This window comes from Vidua macroura, chromosome 9 (genome assembly GCF_024509145.1).
Source record: "Vidua macroura isolate BioBank_ID:100142 chromosome 9, ASM2450914v1, whole genome shotgun sequence".
Classification (NCBI taxonomy): Eukaryota; Metazoa; Chordata; class Aves; order Passeriformes; family Viduidae; genus Vidua; species Vidua macroura.
In genome coordinates, this window is record NC_071579.1 from 27,534,087 (window position 1) to 27,557,632 (window position 23,546).

General features: G+C 42.8%; 1 protein-coding gene across 1 annotated transcript in view; it reads right to left on the reverse strand.

Annotated features, from left to right (window-relative positions):
• LRP8 (LDL receptor related protein 8) overlaps positions 1–23,546 on the reverse strand; it is a 171,683-nt gene that overhangs the window by 23,633 nt on the left and 124,504 nt on the right. The window contains exons 4-5 of the mRNA XM_053985523.1: positions 15,300–15,428; positions 396–758 (exon numbers count right to left, since the gene is read on the reverse strand). Coding sequence (XP_053841498.1) covers positions 396–758; positions 15,300–15,428 — 492 coding nt within the window. The remainder of the gene's footprint in view (positions 1–395; positions 759–15,299; positions 15,429–23,546) is intronic.

Here is a 23,546-nt window from a genome sequence, read left to right on the forward strand (position 1 = left end):
TTTTTTTCCTGCTGATCATATATTCCCTTTAGCATAGCAGTTTCTAACCTCTGGGCTGTGACCCCACCATGCAGCTGGAGAGCTTTGAACATTTTTCCCACTTTTCACTCCTTGTCTTTCTAGTGAAATAGAACTCTTCTGAGGCATGGAACCATCCAACAGCTCTTACACCTCCTCTATGGATTCTCAAGGAAAAAGCACAAAAGGAGTGTGGAATACACCTGACCCTGCGGGGTTGGGCACCCAGCCATGTCCTGTGGGACACAAGCGCTCCTTGTCTGGCACAGCTGCTGCTCAGACATCAAAGCCTTGCCTTCAAACACCGCCCACGGCAGCCTCATGGCCCTTCCACCCCAGCCCAGAGAGCCCTCGGCCCTGCCCCTGCAGACACTCACGGCAGTCCTGCTCATCAGACTTGTCCTTGCAGTCCTCGTCCCCGTCACACTTCCAGTTGAGGTGGATGCATTCGCCGTTCCCGCACTGGAACTCGTGGGCCGCGCACGTGTTGAGGGCCTTGGCGTTGTAGCCGCACGTCTCCATGGACTCGTCCGACTGATCCTCGCAGTCGGGCTGGTTGTCGCACACCCACAGCTCTGGGATGCACATGCTGTTGTTGCACTGGAACTCGTTGGGGTTGCAGGTCAGAGGGGAGCACTTCCTTTCATCGCTGCCATCCCCGCAGTCATTGTCACCGTCACACACAAAGATGATGGAGATGCACGACTTGTTACTGCACTGGAACTCGTTGGGAGAACAGGCTTGGGAATAAAAACAAACAAGTGAGCTGGGAGGTCTCCAACCCAGCCCTCACCACTGGCCCAGCTTTAGCACATTAGGGATGTCTGAGGGCACAAGCACAAAGGCATTACCGGGGCTGTCCTACCCCAAAACACTTCTCCCAGTGGTTACCACGTGACAAGGAGCTCGTGAGGCCACAGCGCTCCTCAGCTCCTCAGGATGCATCCTCTAGGGACCACAGCAGCCCTGGAGAAGGAGGGGCAGCAGGGCTGTGGGAACTGCGGGTGAGAGAGGCGGGGGCAGCGCTGTCCTGGCACTGAGGAGCAGCCGGGGGAGCCCCGGGCGGGAGCAGCAGCACGGAAGGGAATGGGAAGGTGGCAGGGAGAGGCTGGGGCTGCGCCGGCAGCGCCGGGGCTCCACTTGGCTCCACGCTGACATTACCAGCTTCCTGACTTTCATAAGCACAGAATCAGGTTTCAGGATTTCACAGTATGCCTGGTTTTGGACATATTAAGTGGGATGTGTAGGGTAAATATTTAGTGAGTCGAGCATCAATTTAGCTGCAATCTGCCAGTAAGGCCCTTTACAACACGCTGAATGCCTTCCCTGGAAATCACAACTCAACATTAACATACAAATGAGGCGCTTGTCAGATATAAGCTGAGTGGAGCACTCTCCTCTGCAAGCCTAATGGACAGCTGAACCAGAGATGCCTGCTCAAATTAAACTTTAAGGTACTCCAACAAAGTGCAGTTTGAAGTCACTTGATTCCATCAAGGTGTGGGGGAACCAAAACCATGGAAGAAATTCTCCGTAAGTACTTTGAGGTAGTTACTTATAAAGGAATTCTTCTTCTGTAGTTTCAGCCCTCTACAGGGAAGTTATGGCTTTGATAAATTACAAGTACAATAAATATAAATGCATATAAATTACAATAAGCTTTTTTTTCTTTTTACATTGCACTTGGGAAATTTTTGTCTTCAGAAGCAGAACTACTTATTGCCATATCTGCAGTAAGCTAGTAATCTAGCCCCTACACTAGACCACACCATTTAGATGGTACCAATCACTGCTATGGCAATTGCACCTGGAAAGCAGCAGAATCCCTCTAAAAGACTTGTCATACCCCAGATTTCAGCCAGTGACAGGAACCCAGGGGGATTCTACTGCAATATTATGTCTGGTTTATACCTGGGAATAAAGCAGTCTTTATCCAGCAGTTAGGAACATGCCCACTTGCAAAGATGCCTAATTACATTTTGTCTGGCAAGCTCGCTGGGCTCTGCCTGATAACCTAAGCAGCCTCTCATTTTACATCAGAACATGAATACACACACATACATATATAAAAAATATGTATATATACACACACACACACCTCTCCCCTCCTGCCCTGTGCTCTGTCCCATTTAGCCCCAGGTTTTCCAGATGTTAGAGCACAGCAATCCACCTAATTAGAAGAGAAAGAGGATTGCCTTCCTTGCTGCAATGCTGCCATGCACTGGCCAGGACCCAGGCTCTCTCCAGCAGGAAGAAATGTTAAAGAGAATCTCAGCTGCCCCACTTGACACCAATCACAGAACGCAACAGAGTGAGGCACCAAAGGAGCTGCTCGGCTCCTTCTGCACTTGGTACAGGATTTTAGATACTGAGATGCCCTCAACAGGCACCTGTCCCTTGGGACAGCCACAGTTTCTCCTCTCTGAACAGAAGGAACTAATACTAGGAGGTAAATCCTTCTCATAAGGACCTGAAATACAAGCACAGTCTGTTGGAGAAGCATCTAAAAACTTTCCTCTCTTTCATGGCAAACTTGAGACCATTAAAATGCTCTATCACCCAAATTCTGCTCTTTATCTCCATTCAGCAGATTTCTCTCTCCTTACCCCATAACTAGAAATCATCTGTTAACCCTGCTGATGAGTACACAGCTATATAACTTAACATGGAACTGCATATGGAACATTCCTCCATAAAGTGGAAATTCAAGGTAACAGTTAGAATCTTACCGATCTATTTTAAAATGATAGTGGGAAAACAGGAATATTTCTATGGCTATGTACAGCTTCTGTAACAGGTAAAGGCTGAGAAGAAGAAATTGCTTTTCTGGCATTATTTTGATGAATCTCAGAAATAGCAAAATCTTGCCTAGTTCTTTGATCCTTAATGTTTGGGCAAGATTGTAATAATTTGCACATTCTAAATGTGCATGAATTTCCTTTCCACCAACTGTAATGAGCCCCTCTTTTTCCTGTCATTGTTTTCCTGGTCCCACCTTTACCCCTCCTCCTGTTTGTACATATTTCCCTTCAGAAATCTGCTGCATTGGCAAATTAGCGACTGAGAAACATAGGAGTGGGATACAGACAATAGAAGTTTGCACAAAAGCTCCTCTGCACCTACAAATCCCAGTACAGATATAAAATTACTGATAATCACAGTCAGAAAGTAGAAGCAGTTCAGCTTTTGTAACCTCTCATGAGGACTTTCTCAGTGAAGCCTAAGAATTGCTAGCTAGAAAATTGCATGGTCATGATTATTTTATTTCTTTTTAAAAATTAAGTCCAGTGTGATGCCAGCACCAAAGACTGCAAGTTCTCTCTCCACGAACAAGCACAGCAGGTTGGCTGTTGGAAACTCCCCCCTCCATCCCCACAGTACTTAGAGGGGGATCAAGCAGTTCCTTCTGGGTCACACCTGCCTCCAGCAGAGAGCTCCATCCACCCCTCCCGTGCTCTGCTGCTGCCATGGCAGGGCAGATAAGAGTCCCAAAACCCCTCACCGTTCACTCATCCTCCCCGACAGACAGCTGAGATCGCAGGGCAGGGCAGGGTCAGGCCGGGGCTGCAGCTGCCAGCCCCGGGGAGCAGAGCTGTGCCCGGGCAGAGCTGCCGGCTCCTGCGGCACCGCCTGGCACCAAGAGCCCAATCTATAAACACCCCAATTATCTTAGCCAGCACCTGGAGAGATGGGCATGGGGCAGGAAAGCCCCAGGGACAGTTTACTTCACATCCCCTTCCATAAATCTGTCAGGGTACCTCGCAGTCCCATCGCTACGGTATTTCATTGCATCCAGAGCATTTCAGTAGAAAATGTGCCAATAGTAATTAAATGATCACTGGGGTATTTTTGACTTGAGCAATTTGTTTGCATTCTCCAAATTTGCTGCCTATCCTATTGTAAGCTGATTCACTTAAGACCAAGGAATCAAATAATAATTTGGTTTCTTTAGCATGGAAGAAATTAATAAATCTTTTACTCTAAGGTTCAAAGCCTACTTCAAACATGAGTGATCCCAATAGAAATCTTGGCAGTGTTTGTAAAGATGTGTTTAACCAACAGTCTTCAAAGCATAACTGTAACACCAGTTTACTGTAGAACACTGTAATGTTAAAAGGTTCTTCACAGTTTCAGCAGTAAAATATCACACATAAGTGATTATGTAGATGTGATTTTGCCTATATCCAAAATATACCAGAGGTATTCTGCATTAATTCTTGCCCTGTGCTATGTGCCAATCTGTAGAGCACAACTGTCTCAGTTTTGGCCTCACAGCCTGCAGCTGTACTCTTGTCACTTCTCTTGAGGAGAGTAGAGCAGAAGCAGCCTTGGGATAGAGGAAGTTAAAAATAATAAAATAACAGAAGATCAGAGAGATTGTAGTTGTGGAGTTAGTGTTTCAGTGCTGGCTGGTTCTCTTTTGCCCAGAGCCAGGATTTAACCAGAGGCTTTAGTGAGAGTCTGGTGCAGCAGGGACACTCTTAGCTCAGGCACAGCACCAAAAAATTCAGATAATTCTGCTAGATGCTTTTTAAGTGCTTTTAGAAAAAAGTAGAATGCTCTCAAGATGTAGAATTCTCTAAAAATACAGGGTGCTCATTAAAAGCTGTCATTTCAAAAAGATATATATTTGTACATAACATTTCTACAGTGGACAACTCTACCAAGCACGGATCCTCAAATCTAGATAAAATTGAAAAAACGAGATAAATGGTATGTCCATCATTACCAGGAGCTTATGTACAATGGACTGTAACTGCTGTCATTGCTAATCTCTAATTAAAGATTTTATAGCTTTTCAGTAAGACTCAGGTATTTAATTCATCTCTTCTCCAAAAGAGCCATTTCCACTTGAAATTACATGAATGGCTTAAATAATGATAATTATTTGGTAAAATTTGTGGTAAAGTGGATAGCAGCAATTATCCACTGATGCTGAAGACAAGAAGATAAGATGAATTATTACACTGTATTTTTCTGACACTGTCCCCCAAAGCAACTTAAAGACATGTGTCTGAAAATTTATGTTTGTTTAAATCTGATAATGGATCTTCTAAAGCAGGCAAAGGATGATTTGTGCATACCAACATTTGCATCAGCGAGAGAGAGATCTGCTGCTGATTCACGGCTGCTTCAACACTGGCAGGGGAGGCTGCTGGACTTGAGAAACTCTCCCAAGCTCTGAGATTTAGGATTTGAGTTCTGCAGGGCTGAGGGGTGGAATTCCTGAGCTCCATCTGCCCAGGTTTTCTGCCCCAAGTGCAAGCCCAGCTCCCCCAGCCCACAAGAACCAATCTCTGAGCTGGGCCATGGATAAGGAGGTCACAGAGTGCAGACAGGGTAGATTATATTGGAACTCCCAGTTACCAGCACTGTCAGCATGTTAGTTTTGCTTAACTAGTATTTATTTTCAGGTTTAATTCTGTCTAAATTATTTATTTTGCCTGCAGTCAATTGCTTACCAAATAGCTGAATATTTAATACAGATCTTCTGTCAAATGCCAGTCTTTAAAGCACGGATTCGTGCCTGGAAGGACAAGTTTCCCATGGAAAGCTGCCCTCCAGGAAGGACAGCAAAAGAGATGGAGGTAAATGAAGATGACCTTGAAGCTCATTGCTCTGAAAAAATGACAGGCCTCCCATGGAGGGAATAATGCAGCGGAATTGCAGCCTCACTCCCACCAGTGGTTGTTGCTATGGTGATTGATACCGAAAAGCCCATCTAGATGGAGGCTGCAGCAGGAATAGTAATTCCTGATATTGTTCAAGTCACTAATGGAGCTAAGGAGCCATCTCACGCACTCCTGCAAATTAATATTTGCATGTGCTGGCTGCCTTTGTCACACGCTGCCCTCAAACACAAATCAGTCATTTTCCCATTCTCTGCAGCAGTATTTGCATAGTATTAGTTAATTATAACCCAGCAACCAGATGCCAAAGCCCCTGCTGACAAATAATAGTTGGTTCAAAAATGTATTTGGTGATTTAGAATGTATTTCCTGAGATTCATATATTTATTCCAAGTGGTTTAATTATCTGGAAATAGAATTAATTATGACTCCCAATTTACAGAGAGAAGCAGTTTATGTACAAAGTATGCACACTCTGCACTCTGTCTTTAATTTTATGTATGTGCAATAAGGTTGCAACTCCTACTTGCCGTCTCCTCACTTTCCCTTCAAATCAGGAAAGGGTTAGGAAGTTTATCAGATGCTTTTCTGGCTAAATGACTGAAAATGACCTCAAAATATGAACAAGTGAATCCAGTGTAGAGGGTTTAAGGGTAAAATAAAGCAGCTTGAAAGACAAAAAATGGATGGTCCAAATACCAAAGGTTAATGCTCTCCTGCTTTTGTGACCATCCAAGACACCCCACAGGGATCTCATGAGGATAAAGACATTATTATTACTCTTTTATATTCTGACTGGAATATAATCAGCTGAATCAGATGGTACTAGCCAAAATTTAACTGGAAAACAAATGTGCTGTGAAGTGTCTAGTGAGTTTTTTTCCTGACTTTGAAAATTGGAGCCTGTACAGGACAAGCTCACTCCTATTCCCTTAGACATGACTTGTTTATTAAAATGGCAATTTTACAAATTATACTATATTGGCAAATCCCTCAGAAACATCTGATAATAGCCATTAAACTAACATCTGCCCTAATATTATCACACAAAATTCTGTATTTCTGAGGAATATATGAACGTTCAGCAAGCAGAACAGGGCATTCCTGAGCAGGGCTTCATCCTGGGACAGTGCACACAAACCCCACATTACTGCACACACAGACCTCTTGGATTCAGCAGGACTCCCTGTGGTTATGAATTTTCTGAACATGATTTCTGTGCATGGACTTTTCTGCACAACCACCATTTAATTTTGCCACTGTGGAGTTTAAATCACAGACATTTTGCCAGGAAAAGCCAATCTATGGATGTCACCTTCCACCCACTGGGCAGATTCCCACTCCCTGCTCATCTGCTGACACAGAGACATGACCTGCCTGTTTTCATTATGACCAGCTCAGGAAAGACTTCATGAGAATCCTAAAAGCTACACTCCAATCGCATTGGCAAATGACAGCACAACTGAGTTTATTCTTAGGAAATATGGGAAAGGCAAGGAACCCCAGCCCATGGTTCCACAGCCATGTCACTGGCTGCCACTTGCTCCTTACCCATTCCTAAGCACAGGGATAGTTTCAGTTTAACCAGTGGGAAAGCTGAGCCATTTCCCCAGAATCAGTCAAGTCATTTATAAGCTGCTGCCATAACCAAGCAGGGAATCCTGGAGCTTGCTGATTCACAGGTTTGAACTCACCTGAGCAGTGAGGGACAAAGCAGAACTCTTATTGCTAACAGTGAGGTCAGTGCCCATAAAATTTCCATTTCCACTAATTTACTTTGCTTGATGGGAACTGTTTGTAAGAGGAGATATTGCTTATTGCAGTTTGCTTCACTGTTAAACATTTGCTGCATTTGGAACATGCACTATTAACTCTTCTGGAGCACAGACAAAACAAGGCAAGGCTGAGAGCTTTGCCTTCTCAACTCCCCAGTTTACCCAACCATGTCTCACATTTCTCTAGGAACAGTGATCCAAAGTGAGCTTGAATGTAGGTTCAATAACAATTAAAAGATGCTTCTGAAATAAAATGGTTTGCAAGAGAACTGATCTGAAGGGAGAAGCACCTGAAAAAAGAAGCACTGAGGATGCAACAAGGCAATTGGCAGAATTTGGTGTAGCCCCATTCAAGGCTATGAAAATAAGCACATCCTACAATGACCAAGTCCATAAACACAAGGCCCCTGTGGTGATTTTGGGAGGGGGAGAGACTGACAGACTGCTCAGGAAACAACCAGCCCCTGACTGTTTTCAGTTATGTGATAATTAGGGAGCACAGCTAGTACGTGATGTAGGCAATGTACCTATGTACCCACAATTCCAGCAAAGAATGGCAATCATTTCTCAAAAAACAGGATTAGATTTTCTACTCAAAGGGAAAATCTAATCACTGAGTGACACTGCCTGCAATTAAACCTGTAAGGGTCGTGTGCTGACTGTGCTCACATTAACAGCAATGAGATTTCCATGGCAGTAGGATTTGCCTTGCAGTTTCCATGATTTGGGAATAGAAAGCAGCACTTTCCTGGATTTGGGCTGAGATGAAGACTCACACTCAACATGAGCAATTATTTTAAAGTTATTGGAACAAAGAAAGGTAATGAAGTTGTGTTTATTGTGAACTAAACCTTTCTCATTACATTTTATCTAATGAACAAATTTCTTTGCAATGTAAAAGCAAAGTTAATCCAACCCTTATATCATCCTCTACGAAAAGAGTATTTCAGCCACTAAGATGACTTTCAGATTAGTTTTATCTGTTAATATGACTCATAAACCAACTTCTTTTTTTTTCCCTCTTGCATCAAACATGACATGGTCCTCTCCTGCGTAGGACTGTGCTGAGTTCAGGCTACTGATTTTGATTTAGCCTTCAGATCATATGCTCAGGAAGCAGAACTGTTAATTAGTGTAACACATATGTACTGGTGGCCACTGCAGGATGCAACTCCTACCCACATATCTGCCATCACAGCATCATCATTGGCAAGATTTCCCTGAATAAAACTAAACAGATTCTTGCTTTTTGGATGAAAAAGCTCAAAATTATAGCTGCATTTTATGAAGAAAGCACTTCAGGGACATGAAATACAATTGTATTTGGCAATAAGAGATGTAATTCCTTGACTGTTTCAACTCTAGGAGCTCTAACTGTTGAAAGACAGACTACCCAAAAGATAAACATAATTACAGGCCAATTCTTGCTCCTCTGCCACTATGATGTGAGATTGGACAGAAGAATCAGAGCCAATGTCTCCAGCTAAAGTGCAGAAAGAGCAGCAAGACAAAGCTTGTGTGGGTGTGCACAGGTATCCTGCAGTCTGGCACTATTAAGCTTTAGTTTTAATTATCCACAAATCTTTGTATAAAAGCAGCTGTTTCACAGCCTTCTTCCAGACCCCTGTGAACAATGATCCTTTGGGGTGTGAAGGATTTGTCTGTGTGGGGGTGTGAGTGTGCTCGTGCATCCCCCTTTTTCCCCCCACACTCCTTCAGAGCAATGCTGCAGAAGTACCACTGCTGCATTGTCTTGTTTTCAGACTGTGTTTTCATCTACTCTGCTTTAGAGAATAAATAATTCATGGAACACTGATAGGGACAATTTCTCTGTGAGGAGGATCAGCACAGGGCCACCCCCAAAGCCCCACTCAGTGCTGGAAGCTCCGTTTGCAGATGTGCCACACGTCTTCCTTTATAAACCTCAGCTCAAGAGCCAGCAGCAGGAAGGCAAAGCCATTGTGCCCTCATCCTCTGCAGGTAGAGCCCTGGCACAGCTTGGGCCATGGCTTTAGGGTTTAATTCTGGATTTACACAATGACTGTCTTACCTCTAACCTAAGTTCACATACTGTTTAATTACAATGAGCATCCAATATATTAAAAATGCAGCTACCTTCACTTTTCCTGTCAGCATGCAATTAAAAGTAACTCCCAATCTCTTCTCCTTCTCACCATTTTGTTCTGAAGGAACTCAGGACAAATATGATTACAGGCTGAAATTTTTCCTAAATAACAATGGGGATTTTTCTGCAAATTACTACTGCTTTTGAAGGAGCTCTAATACTTTAAGCAGTGATAAAGTGGCAGCTGTACATGTTTAATTTCTGAGAGCCACAGCATAATGCACAAGCATTAATCCCTCCAGCTGTCCAGTAATTAAACATCATGTAAAGCCCAGAGGATATCATTGCTGTTCTACCTTATCTTATTTATGAAGGACTTGCAGTTGTTAAATCTAGCAATTCTTTTTTTCCTTCTTGAAAATAATTGTAAATTCTTCCACCATGGCAAGTGCACTGAAGCTACAGCTACCCTCTATAAAATGCCAGGAATTTCAGACCAGCCATGTTTCTTCTCATCACACACTAAAATAATGAATAATGACAGTGCATAAATATTTCTTTTACAGGTGTGACTGCGGTGCTATGGATTTTAACCCTGTTAAAATTGGTGGGTTTCTCAGGGAGAATGCATGGCAAAATCTGATCCTTTGTGTTTGATGTCCCTCGGAGCTGACTGAGGGGCAGCACATAATGAATGTTAATTCATTAACAGGCAGTGAACAGAACTAACTTTGACAAAAGCACACATTAATCAAACCACAATGGAAGATAAAATCAGTGCCACATTATCACCAAGTTAGAAGGTCTCAGTAGGAGAGGGGCTCAGTGGAGATCTGCAATGGACTGGATCAGTGTAGTCAAATCCCAGTGGGGAGCACTGGAGTGTGACTCTTGCAAAATACAGGTACCTTCTACTGCACAAAAAAGAAAACTGTGCTGGGACAACATGATGCTCTTTATAGTTACAAGACAATGATAAAAGATGACAAAACAATTTAACTGTCAATAGAAAGGTCACTTCATGTGAGCGTAGGTGCAGGAGCAGACTGAGGGAAGGTGACTTTAAATCAGCTTTGCAATTTCCCTCCTTCAGCTGGTTCATCACCAGGTGGATCTGCTGGAGGGGATGAACAGCTTTAGCCTGCTTTAAACTCTGCCTTCAGCCAATGGTTCTCAGCTGACCTGAGGGCTGTTAACCAGGGCACTGGCAAGAGCTGACTCAAAGTTTTCTGCACTTGGACCTTCCAAGAAAAGGATGTCTCATTTGGAGGGGCTGCTGCTTTTTTGGAAAGTAACACATGAGCCTGGAGCTGTGCCAGAAAAGTGGGAAGTTCACCACCTGTAAATGATCTATATACATGGCAAAGCCTGGGAGCTGCCATGGCAAGGACACATGGTTACAGCTGAGCACACCTGTGTTTACTGTGGTTTCCCTTACAAATTTAAAAAAACCTTTATCCAGTTTGTTCACTTTTAATCTGGCATATCATCATATCATAAGGCTGAAAATGTAGAACTAATTCTGAGATACATGGTCAGCAATGAAAAGCCTGAAGACCAAGGTCCAAAAGAGGATACTCTGGGTGACAAGGCTGTCACTGGCATGAGGCTCCTGCAGGAATTCCTGGCTCTCACCTCAGCCAACTGCACAAGGTTAGTGTGAGTATGTCCATTGCCTGCAAAAGTTCCCCATGATCCCTGTCTCTGTGCTACAGTTCAGCAGAATAAACCATAGATAAATAGCTTATTCTGCTGTCAATATATCAATGAATTCATCATTTCACTGCATCCAACTGTTGGGAAAGGGGACAATGGTGCACTTCCAAGTCCTCATCTCCAAGACACAATTTCCATATTGAGGGCAAGCAGTGGTTCAGGTGAGAACCAGTGACACAGCCAGAAGAGATGGGGCCAGAGCCTTGTTCTCTGTGAGCATCCCAGAGTCCTCTCAGGAGGGACATGTGTGCACTAAAGGGGTTCAGTGCCATTTCAGCTGGTACAGGATGGCAGCTCCTCTCTTCCAAAGCCACTCTCAAGTGCTCTCTGCATCCCTGAGCAGCTGACAAAACACTGCTTACTGTCTCTCTCAGCAGAGATTTAACAAGTTCTGCAGTAGTTAGCCAAGTCCAGACGGACCCTGAGTTGTGTTGCTTTAATTACAGCCTCTCCTATTTAATTTCTTTTTTAGTCTCAGTAAACTCAGTCCTAAGCTTGTCCAATCCATTGTGACAAAGGTTGGGTGCACTGGGAGCGGAAAACCTTCACCAGGGAAATAAGGAGGCTGCCAGCACCTCCAAGCCAGCAAATTCAAGACTGCTAACCCTGACCTATGACTACAACACACCTGGTATTGTGAAGACTCAAATTACTTCTGCTCTAAAAACTGAAAAATAAGATTTTTCTTTTTATATAGTCTTATTTTAAAAAAGGCAGATATTTGCATTTTCAAAAACTGTTTGTGCACTGGAAGTCAGTAGTGTTCTTAAAGCCTGTCTATTGGAAGTCAATTATTTAGACGGGCACTTAACTACCTATGTGCAAGGATTAACACCTGCAATTAACTCCCAGTGCAACTACAGCCTGTGCAGACACAAATCTGGATCCCTGATCACTGCTGCTTTATCCATTGCAGGTGAAAGAATTTCAGTTTGCATTGCTTCTTTGACAAGTTCTTCCACAGGGTGAAAACCACACCATTGTCTCCTCGTTCATTTTCTCTACTTTTGTCCCCAAGTCTCTGAACAGCTGCTTCGTCCCCCCAGCTGGCTGTGCCAGTGTCTGCACTGGGTACATTTCACATGGGTTCAAAAAGCAATTATATCATTCTGAGAGGAAAAATCCAGCCAGAATGACAAGGTTCAGAGCAGTAGCTGGAAAGGAAACTGCTGGAGGAGGAAGAACCATAATACAGCTACACTGTTCCTACAGTTTTGGATGATTGTGTATCATAATAATTACTGTCCTCTCCTGCAGAAGAGCCTCCCTTAACTTGGGCTGTGAACATTCTGACACAGGGAGAGGTTCTTGCACAGCCTCAGCACAACCAAGCTTTGCTCCTGGATACCTGCACAATCTTGTTACTGGTACAAACTACCAATGCAGAAATGCAGGCATAAATAAGGCTCATAAACTCTATATTAAATCCTCTTGAAGAATTATAAATCCAAGAGCTAGTTATTCCTATAAAAAAGCAAGAGTATACACAGTTAAAATATTTTTGAAGTGTCACATGAGTTGCAGTAATAGCATTATTAACATGGATTTGGAAAGAGCTTAGGGGTTTTTCTTCTGGATGCCCTCACTCACACCATCTTCAACTCATCATCCACTTGTTTATTGCACATGCAGGCTCTCACCACAGAAAATATTCTGAGCACAAATAAATCCCCTTCCAAACATTTATCCAGCAAGATGTGTTATTTATAGACAAGCTGGTTAGCCCTGTGAGGAGTGCAGCCTCTGTGACAGGGTGCTGTGCTCCAAGGGGCTGCTGGTGACAGGCAGTGCTGAAGCTTCTTATAAAATGAGAATAAAAACCTGAGTGCAGAGATTAAATTAACAAAACAAAGAGAAGAAGGGGTCTGAAGTGGTCAGGATACTGTGTGCTGCTGAGATAAGAGGAAACAGAGAAAGGAGGATTCTAACCAGAGAAGAAATGGGAATGTTAACAGAGTATCAGTGGATAGGCTTAGTGAGGTTTATCAGATTTGGATAAGGGAGAGGATAGCTATCAATCCTCCACAAGCTCACACAATTGTTCTCATCCATGAGGAAGAGACCTTCTTTTGACAGACAACCTCCCTGAAAGTGCTCCCACTACAGCCATTCAGCAGTGCCTCCTGCTTCCCTCTCAAAGCAAGTTTTGACCTCTGAAAGATGCTGAGTTGAGATCTTAGGACTTAGAAAGCTTTTGATGTTTGCACCCACCCAGGATGCTCCAAGTTTACCTGTCAATGCCTTTTCCCCTGGTCCTCATGCCAGAGAACAGCCCATCCCACAGCCAGACTCAGCAGAGATTTCCAGTGTATGGGGACAACGCTCAGTCATTAGACATTGGTTGAAAGCTACTAATTCATTTCTCACCAGTTACCCAGCAAGCATCAAAAAGTGATAATTTGTCCTTGGATTAAATTTTTTTAAAGGTTTTTAAGAACCTGCACATGCACTAAAACTGGAAGCTAAGTAAGAGTAGAGATGCTGAAACATCCAGAGCAGAAACACTCAGCTATTTCCAAATCCATTAATAGCATCATTATGCTGAAATTATGTGGCATTCAGAACATATTGACATTCATTTTGGGGGTTACCTAACACTTTGAAAAAAAAGTTCAAAGCAATTTCAAGTAGATTTTTATTAAAACTAAAAGACTCAGTGAGACCATTCCCACTGGTGTGAGCAGCAGCATTAAATCAGGGGAGGCAGCCACCAGTGTGGTGGTTCTAATTTAAAAGTGGTTCTAATTTCACTAACTCATATCAGGAAAATAGCAGTTACAATTATCTTCTGAATTTGTCTCTAATTCAAACCTCCCATTCAAAGAAAATAAAATGTACTAATGTGTTAAAGAGAAAACACTTAAAGCGTTTCACATGGAAAACCAATACAAGGAAAAAGAAAAAAAGGACTAAGAAAAAATACTTTTACAAAGAGAGCTAAATAGTGGAACAAGTTGCTCACAAAGTAAAAAGGTTTGATAATATTTTGTTTGATAAAGCTGAGTGCAAAGAAATAAATTTGTCCACAGCACTCCACTCAGAGCCACAAATGTAAATATGTAAAACATATTTCCTTATACAGCTTCAAAGAAAATACATAATGTGGATTATGAACTGGGCAGGAATTAGAGCCCCAAATCCAGTTTTCAAATGAAGAAACTTCAATTTGTGCTTGAATGTAACCATTCAATCCTTTCACCAGCAACCTGGAAGTAAAAGTAGCATTGCTGATACCGCATGCAACACTAGAAATATCGAGGGATGGGTGAATACACAGAACTTAGTGAGCTTCTTAAAAGCTTGGGATCATTTGCACACAAAAAATTTAATAAGAACAGTATTAGAAATTAGAAAGGTGATTTTACTTCTGGACAGACTAGCAAGACTGATACTCCCTAAATTCTGGTGGTCTGTGTAAAAACAAAGTTGGAAAAACAAATGGAATACCAAAAGGAGCCACAAGAATGAGTCAAACATTCATTCAAAAGAGAATATTTGACATCAAGAAGCATAAAGAACTAATAATTTGGTCTACCAAAAAGGCAGCCTGAGAAATGGTTTGATCACACAGTGCAGGAGTTTTCACAGACTGAAAACACTGTTAAAGGGCTCTTTCATTCAGCACAGAAAGGCCTAATAAAAGGCAATGGCCATTTAGGGACTGAATTTAAAGCAGTTATGGGTACAGAGTACATCATTCTCTCTCTGTCCAGTGAAACCAACAAGCCATCAATGTCCAGGCCTATCTATTCTGCCCCAGCAGAAGGCAGCCTGAGTCTGTCCCCAGTCTGCACGGGATATAGCAGGAACCTGCTGAGCTACCACAGAGGAAGGTTTGAACCCTATTTAAGTCCTTTCCATATCACCTGAGTGTTAACCCTAATAATAATAATTAATTCTTCATGGAGTTCATGCATTCTCCAGCCAGCCCCAGCTGGAGAATCCTTCTTTCCTCTCTGGTTCTAGAAGTCACCACTTAGCGCTGCAAAGCAGAGTGAGTAAGTTTGTTGGCAGGAAAAATCATCCATGCAATTTGTAAGTCACTCCAGGACTTTTGTAGTCCTACATGGATATGTTGTATCTGTATTAACTCACCAGGAGTGCAACCAGCCTCATCAATTCCACTTTCACAATCCTTCTGCCCATCACATCTCCAGGACAACGGGATGCACTTGTTGCTTAAGTCTCCACAGCTAATTTTTTCAGATGGACACACTTGTTTGGCTGGAAGAAAAAAACAAACAAATAAATAAACAGAAGTTAAACATATTTCTAAACATTTCTAACATTGTTTATGCTGTTAAAGTTACTTTGACTTTGAATGGCTCAATCCTGAGACATACTGGAATGAAATCCCAAATCAACCTGCTGCCTCTTCCATCAGGCTGCCCTGGGAACGAGGCCCTTCCTGTCCCTCTCAGCCAAAAGGAACTGAGAAAGTTGCTCCAACAGGGATTCCAGCTGAGATCTTTGGGCTGGGTGTTAGGGAGCTCAGTTCAGCACCAGGCTCTGCCTCCCTGCCCAACACACTGAGCTGGAGGTGCTCAGTCACTGCCCTGCACACAGCACAGCAGCTCTGCACACACCACCTCCAGCTGAGCCAGGAGAAGCCAATTCCCTCATTTTAGTACAACGCTGTACATCTAGGTTTGGCAAGGCAATTTCCAAACATAATGATCTGGGCAGACTGTGGTCAGGAAAGCCAAGGAAAAATCAGCAAGGACAAGCAGGAACTTGCAGATATTTAACAAATTGAGCTTAACTGCGTAAATTGAAGGCAACTGTGATGTCAGACACGGAGACATAGGAGGACCTGCAGAAGCAAAAACCTCAGTATAGGCAAGAAGACAACTATGAAAAAGAATCTGCCAGATTTATCTGGAACCAAGTAAGCTGTGAAGCTCATTCTCTCATAACTAGTTTGCATTGCTAAAATTCCCATTTTTTTCTTTCCTTCATACTAGTGTAAAGAGCAACAGATCTACATTTATTGTGACAAGGCTGCTGAAATGCAAAATGTTCCACAATTTAAACAATTGTTTAGCATTCTGGAATCATCATCCAGTTTGGCAGGATTTGCTTATTAAACAGACCAATTTCTCTCTTCAAAAAATTACATGTATTCAAATATTTCTTCCATTGGTATCGATGATAATAATGTTGTGTATGGCTGCAGGTCCACTGAGCAGGTGGGAACTTAAATTCTAAATTAAAACCTTCACATTACCCTGCCCTGGTAAAGGTATTTACACAAAGTCTATCAGCTTCCTAAGTGCTGAGAGAGAGGATGAAATTTATACCTCCCCTTCCACCTACACAAGGAGGCTGTGAAAGGGCATCCTACAGCCCCAAAGCATCAATCAGCCACTTGGAGAGCAGTGCCATTTAATCCCTGCATTTCTCTGTCTTAGCACCTTGAAGTGTTGTAAGAAGCAGTTTTGAGAAGCTGTAGGCAACCAATACATCAAGAAAAATTAGGTCCTGCCATAGACACACAGTTCATAACAGATGTAATGAAGTTTTATAACCCTATGGCATGACAGCATTTCTGTTGAAATTTGCTCGCTGCATACCTAAATAACATTTATGAATGTTGTACGATTACAGGGGGGAGGAAAAAAAGGATCCTTATTTAGGCTTTGGGATTATTTTTCCAGCAAATTAGTAAAAAAAACGTTGGAAAGGCTCCCCAGCAAGACCCCACCAGGATCAGTGTATCTGCCAACTCAGGCCAGGTCCTGTGCCCCCTCTAAGCTGCAGGTTTTGTACTGCCCAACTACATTAAGGTTTGGATTGGACTCGCATACTCAGCAAACTGGGATACCAAAATGTCACAGAGACATTTGTTAATCAGGTTATTGGTCCACATCCCCCAAAAATTGTTCTAGTTCTTCTTGCTCTGGCAATAGTGAGGGAAAGGAGAATTTGTTTCGATGCCAAGTGGGACCAGGTCTTCCATCCTCACTGTAAATCTCCATTGAGAACCAAGTGAGTCAAGACAGGTAAGAACATGTTCCACACCCCTGATTTTGAAGAAGGTGAAATATAATCATAAAATGGTATCATCACACAGTGGGATCATTAACCAGCAAAAAGGTTACTTATTGGTCACAGTTTAAAGCACAGGAATTACTTTTGCTTGGCTGCTGTGGGCAGATGCTTAATAGTTTTGGGAAGCTGAAAGGTTTGGAAAGGTATGAATAGAAGGCTCCTATTTATGGAAAGCAACCTCTATGTTAATCATCTCCCTGACAGAATAATTATAGACATTTAAAATATATAAATCAAAGCTTGAACTTTCAGGGATGCAGCAATAGAAGCTGCTGTTGGTCACAGTTCATCAAATATTTGTGTTCCAGTGGTTTCTGCACCTAAGCAATCGTTGCATGGAAACCAACGACTTGTAAGCACTGGCAGCTAACAGAGAGGGGATCTTGTACAAAACTCAAAGCAAAACTTTGGTGAAAACACACCTGCATTTCCAGCAAATTGGGTGTTTTCCTCCCCTCTCCTCCAAGAGGTTGCAGATGCAAGTGGAGTTCATGTTGTTGTCCCCACTATTAAAGAGGCTTTCAGCAACTGCAGTCCAGACTTAACATTTCTGTTTCTGTGCACGGCTACACAAACCCAGACCTCTTGGGCTGACGTGACCAAAATGTTTTACTTCCTCCTTCCCTCTTTGTGCAGGCAGAAAGGAAAGGGTTAGTGCTGTGTGATGGTGAGTGCTCTTACCCTGGATGCATTCTGGACCAATGCGAGTTATAGCAAGATCTGCCTTTTCAGAAAAGCACCATTAAACAACTTGGTTGAAATGTCAGACACATCAAGACCAATTTATCACAATGAACTGCAAATGCCAAGGATGGACAACAATGGTTTATTTATAAGGAGACAAGAGCAAAGAAGACAAGAAGGTTCCATTTACTCACTACCGCCAATGGCACATTCTTCTTTCTCTTTACAGGAGGCTACAAAGTCTTTCAGAGAACCATAGAGCCTAACTGGCGCCCCACTGTTTGCTTCCTCTTGTGCCACTGCTGTGCTTTTCAGGCTCCGGACATCGTGTATATTCAAGAAAGCCCAAGAAAACAAAATTGATTTACTTTCAGAAGACCATTTGTCAGGTTCTCACCAAACAGGTACTCTAAGAGCATACACAAAATGCAATTAAGCAGCTTCCACTGGTGGGAAACCCACAAGACTTTTCATCAGCAGACTGAAAAGAATGCCCTTTGTGGAAATACATCATCTTACAGGTCTGAACAGCTCCTCTATCTCTGCTGCAATAACTCCCCATCCTCTCCAGACTGCCCCTTGTGGTTTCCCCAGGTTCTTCACAAGCTCCAACCCAAAACTTTTTTTTCTACAACAGAGAAAACTCAATACTAAAATGGTTTAATTATTTTCTGCCATGCCAATAAACTGTTCTCCCAAATATTCCCACTACTTTTATTATGGAACTTAAAATTCCTACCTCCCTCTTTCCCCCAGCAATGATTTAATTGTCAGCTTATTTTTTTTTTAAAGGAATGGTTTTAACAAGAACCTCCCCTCCTCAAACACTGCCCTTAAATCTTCTTTTGTCACAGCTGGCAGAACTGCCTCAGAGATGTACCAAGAACAAAATAAATGTTCGTACCTGCCCAAGTAGAGGATTAGAATCCAGTGTGTTTCCAGGGAAAACAAGCCAAGCTGGTAAATGAGCAACTGCTCTGCAGAGAGGAGGGGAGCTGACAGGCAGAGATTGCTTAGGGAAATTCAGAACTCAGAGTTCTCAATCACTGAAGATTTGTGATTCAGAAAAAAAATCTCAGTCAAAATTTGCATATATTGTTCTTTTTTATATATGTGTGTGTGTATATGAATGTATATCCCTATCTACACTTACTACTGACTTAAAACTCAAAGTTTCCCATTGAAATATTTAAGGTGCATAAGAAACATAGCTTAAAATCCATCTTCTGACTTGAAATGCTGTCACAGCTGAAGGTGTGTCTGACTGGTACTTCCCTGCTCTTGGCCCTTCTCCCAGCTGTGGGTGGCTGTGAAGAACACTGGCCTCTGCCCCATTCACCACAGTTTCCTCTGCAGCTCAGGACAGGTCACTGTTGTTTAGTTCACTTTACTTTTGATGTGTCTCGACCCTTCAAGACACATCAGCTTCTGGGTGTGATTTTCTAAGGTGTATTATATCATATTTGATACACTTGATCTCCCTGATGCCTTCCTTGTGGCACGTTAGGATCAGAAGTGGTTTTGTGTGGGGACAGCAACATCCATGGTGGGTGATTCCCACGTCCTGGGAGTTTCTTTGGCCCTGGTGCACAGAGCACTGTGAGCACACAGGGACTCCCCCAACCCTCAGCTTTCACTGAGTTTGGATCTGGGCATCAGAATACAGAGAGACAGAACACACTGTGGGGAATGCTAATCCAAGAATTGTTCCTACTAAGGTCAGGAGCTGCACTGAACCTTCTGTCATGAAAAGCAACACAGTACAAGCATCAGCCTGCTGGGATAGCACGACTTACATGAACTTGTAACTTCTACAAAAGCCAATCCAGCAGCAGTACTTGGGTGCTCACCATATCTGTACTACACATACACTTGGGATCTCTGAGAAAATACAGGCAACTCTACAATTTCAGCTGAAAGCAGCCCAGGCCAAAACAAATGTCATGATTAGTGGCTTAAGTGAATTAAGATTATAGCAGTGAGACTTGGAATGAGACCAGCCCAGCAGCAATGACGCCTCTGTTGACAGAAGCAGCCGCCCCATCCATCTGCTCCCACAGGAAAGTCCGTTCTGGTCAGACTGGGGCACGCTGTCACCACCCATTCCCAGGGCTGGCTTCAACAGATGCTACCTGACTCTACATTTGTGAGTGTCTAAGTACAGGCTGATGTGCCACAGCCTTTGTGGCAGCATGCAAAGGCACAGAAATAGTGAAAAATCTATTCCTCATGCACAAAAAGATAATTAACTTATGGGCACTGCCTTTCAACTTTCAACATAAATTAAGCAACTCAAAAGACAGATTAGGAAAGGTGACTAAGGAATTATAGTGTAAAATGTCAGGAACAGTGTTAACAATTGATACACCTGATAAATAGATTCAGTGGTGTGATTTGTTTGGTGATGACTTATGTTCAAAGTTCCCAGGGGAACAGAAGAGGATTTGCACAGATTTCCCTCCATTGCACTGCACAGTATAGCCCTTATTAACTCTGTCCTTGTGTGCTTGTAAGAAGGGCTCCTCTACAACACCTTGTATTGGGAATCTGATGAGTCTCCAACTCCTCTACCTTGAAACTGGAGGGAGAGAATAAACTTAGCATACAAAGGGTTCAGCTTGTCTAAAAGAGATAGGTAGCAGGTACCTCGCTTTTGTGCAGATTAGCACATTGGTGATTACCACCTCTGACATCAGAGTGGAATAATCAGGAATTCAAAATCCTAGGATTAATTCTAATTACTGAAAGAGAGACTCACTGTCAGAATAGCAGTGAGGTAACTTTTAGAGGAAAAGTGTGTTCCAAAAGCCCAGACACTACAAACAACCTCAAGTAAGAAAATGATTCTCTGGTGTCATGCCAATAGTTTGAACAGGTGATATAAACTGTATTTGGGCACAGTGCAAGGAGGTAAGAGATCACTATAGCAGGCTGCAGACAAATGGCACCAGGTCTTAGCTAAGCTCCATGTCTCACTATGTGGGTAAAGAAGAATCCATCTATAGTTCAGAGCTATCCTGGCACCCTTGGAATCCTGAATACTGCCACAGCCCAGGACAGCAAGCTGCACAGAAAGGACTGCTACTCTTGGGCTTCCAGTGCACCATCTTATCTTTGATTCCTGATTGCTATGTCTTACTTATCCACTTCAAAAATCAAAACTACCATCAAACTTGGCTAGAGAAAGAATTTTCTTCCCTCAGTCTGACTGGCAGGACTTCAGCTGATTTTGTATTCCTGTAAACACAGCAAATGCTCTTTTGCTGCAGTCATCTGGGCACATCTCACCTAATTAATCTCAGAGTGTCTCCAAATACTGTTCAAATGAGAACTTCTGTTCTCTACCTGATGTGCCCAACAGGCCCTGCTGCTGAGAAATAGAGTCCTTAAATTCAAGTCAGCTGGCTTGTTTTGGGTAAATCCAAGTCTAGGGTCCAAGTCAATGGTCCATGGTAAACAGGAGGTCAAACTGGTTGATTACATGATCCTCCTTGGTCTCAAACTGCAGGAAAATTGTGATACTTTCAGTAGGAATCAGAAAGCTTTTTAATTGCCTTTAAACTATTCCTCATGGTCATACTTCTGAAATTTCAGAATTTACAAAGATCAGATGTTTAACAGCAGTGTGGATATAGGCTGCTGATCCTCATTGAATTCCATTTTTTAACCATCTAGTGCTTGTAAAACAACAGTGCTTTTTAACTGGTGTCTGTAGAATACACTGTGACATTCCCCCACTGTCAAGTTTGGTTGTGCACAGAGAATCCAGTTTCTAAGAGCCCATGACAGGTTATTAGGCATGAGAGAGATGCACATGATACAGTGAGGGCTTTCTGCTCCTGAACAAACTACATTTCCTTACCTGCCACTGCACACATGAGAATTCATTGCAAAAGTTTATTCCCTAAGGCAGCTTCTATGCCCAAGCACCTTGAGACAAAAGCTGCCTTTCCAGGGGAAACTGAACAGCTCCACAGATATTGTCAGCAATCCCCCAAGGCCAGTCCTTGGCCTTTCTCTCCACCCAGGCCTCTCTGTATGATCAGCAGTGCCCTCCTGGCTCTCATGTTCAATGCCTCGAGGCACTGCTTTGCTCAGGGATGCACAAATCCTTTAATAAATTTGAATGAGACACAAGGTAACCCTGGGATTCCAACTCCATTCCTTGCTACCATTTTCCACAGGTTCTGGACAGCACAACATACAGAAGAACCATGGGCCACACCACACCTGTGGTGTGAGCTGCTGCTCAACTCCACGGGGCAAGGCAGAAATGTGAGCAACAGAATGAGGCTGTGCAGAGCATGTCCAGCTGAGTAAAGCATTACTGCAATTATTGCACTGTGTGCAGCCATGGGAGAGCCCAGGAGCCACGTGCCACCTTGGAATGCCAGCTTCTCGTCTTTCCTGACACCACAGCCATATGGTCACAAGAAACATTTACTCAGATTAATCCAGAGAAGAAATGAATACAGTCCTGAAGTGACAGCCCTGCTTAATGACAGTGAAGCACAGCCCTCATTGTTCAGAGGAACAAAAAGGGGATTTTGATAAACTCAAGTCAGAGGCCATCTGCCAACTTTCCCTCCTATTTCTACCAACTTTGGCCCTTTGCATGTCTACTTGATGGAAGAGGAAAATCTGTAATTTACTGTGGACTTGAAATGGAGAGCTGTTTAAAACCCTAACGTGATCCCTCCTCATGAAACCACCAGACCCTCTTGCTTTTCTCTCTGCTCCTCCTCTAAACCAGAGCAGAACTTGCCTTCAAGAGGAGTTGTGTCTCTAAGACATTATTTTGGCTACTGAAAACCTGAGTTTCTACATCAGATTTCTTCAGATAACTTTGTACTATTTAGAATTTTATTTTCTCTCCACTGGTAGTTTTGTCTCATCTCAAGGATCAGTTGGTCATGCCGTTAGCTTGGCACAGAGGCAAGAAGATACTAATAAAAACCACAGGGAAAACCCCAGAAATCATAGTAAGAAACCAGAACAGCTGAAGAAGAACCTGTTCCTGGCAGAAGTAAAGCAGCTGATCTCAAACAGTTTCATAATAAACTGACAGTTGACTTTGGTAGTTAGCAAACACCCAGGCCTGCCAGCAAAACCCAGGACTCAAAATTTTCTTTAGAGATAGTTTTCTAATAGAAAAGCTATTAAATATTCCCTTTTGTGAGAGGCATTTTTCATGTTCAATCAAAGCCAAAGCTTAAAAAAATTCAACAATGTCATGACTTTAAGAAGGTCAGAAAAAATACTTTGCTTTTTTCTACCCTGAACATAAAATCATCTTTAAACTCTATTGTTTCTAGAGCTAGTTTGAAAGAGAGTGATGTACAACGTTGTCCTGTCAAACCTCCCATCCCACCACTGTCTACATCAATAATTACCCTGTCAATCTGTGTACACATTGCCAGTTGCAATGCAGTTCAGCCTTCCCTTCCCTTCTGCATTAACAGTACTGGGGGAGGTCAGAAAAGAAAAAAAAAACCAAACGGCGGCGGGGGGGAAGTATTTTGCCTTTCCCATAGCCCAGAAATCAAATGTAACTCCAATCTTTGACGTGGTTGAGAGCTGAGCTCTGTTTCTCAATACAGATCCTCT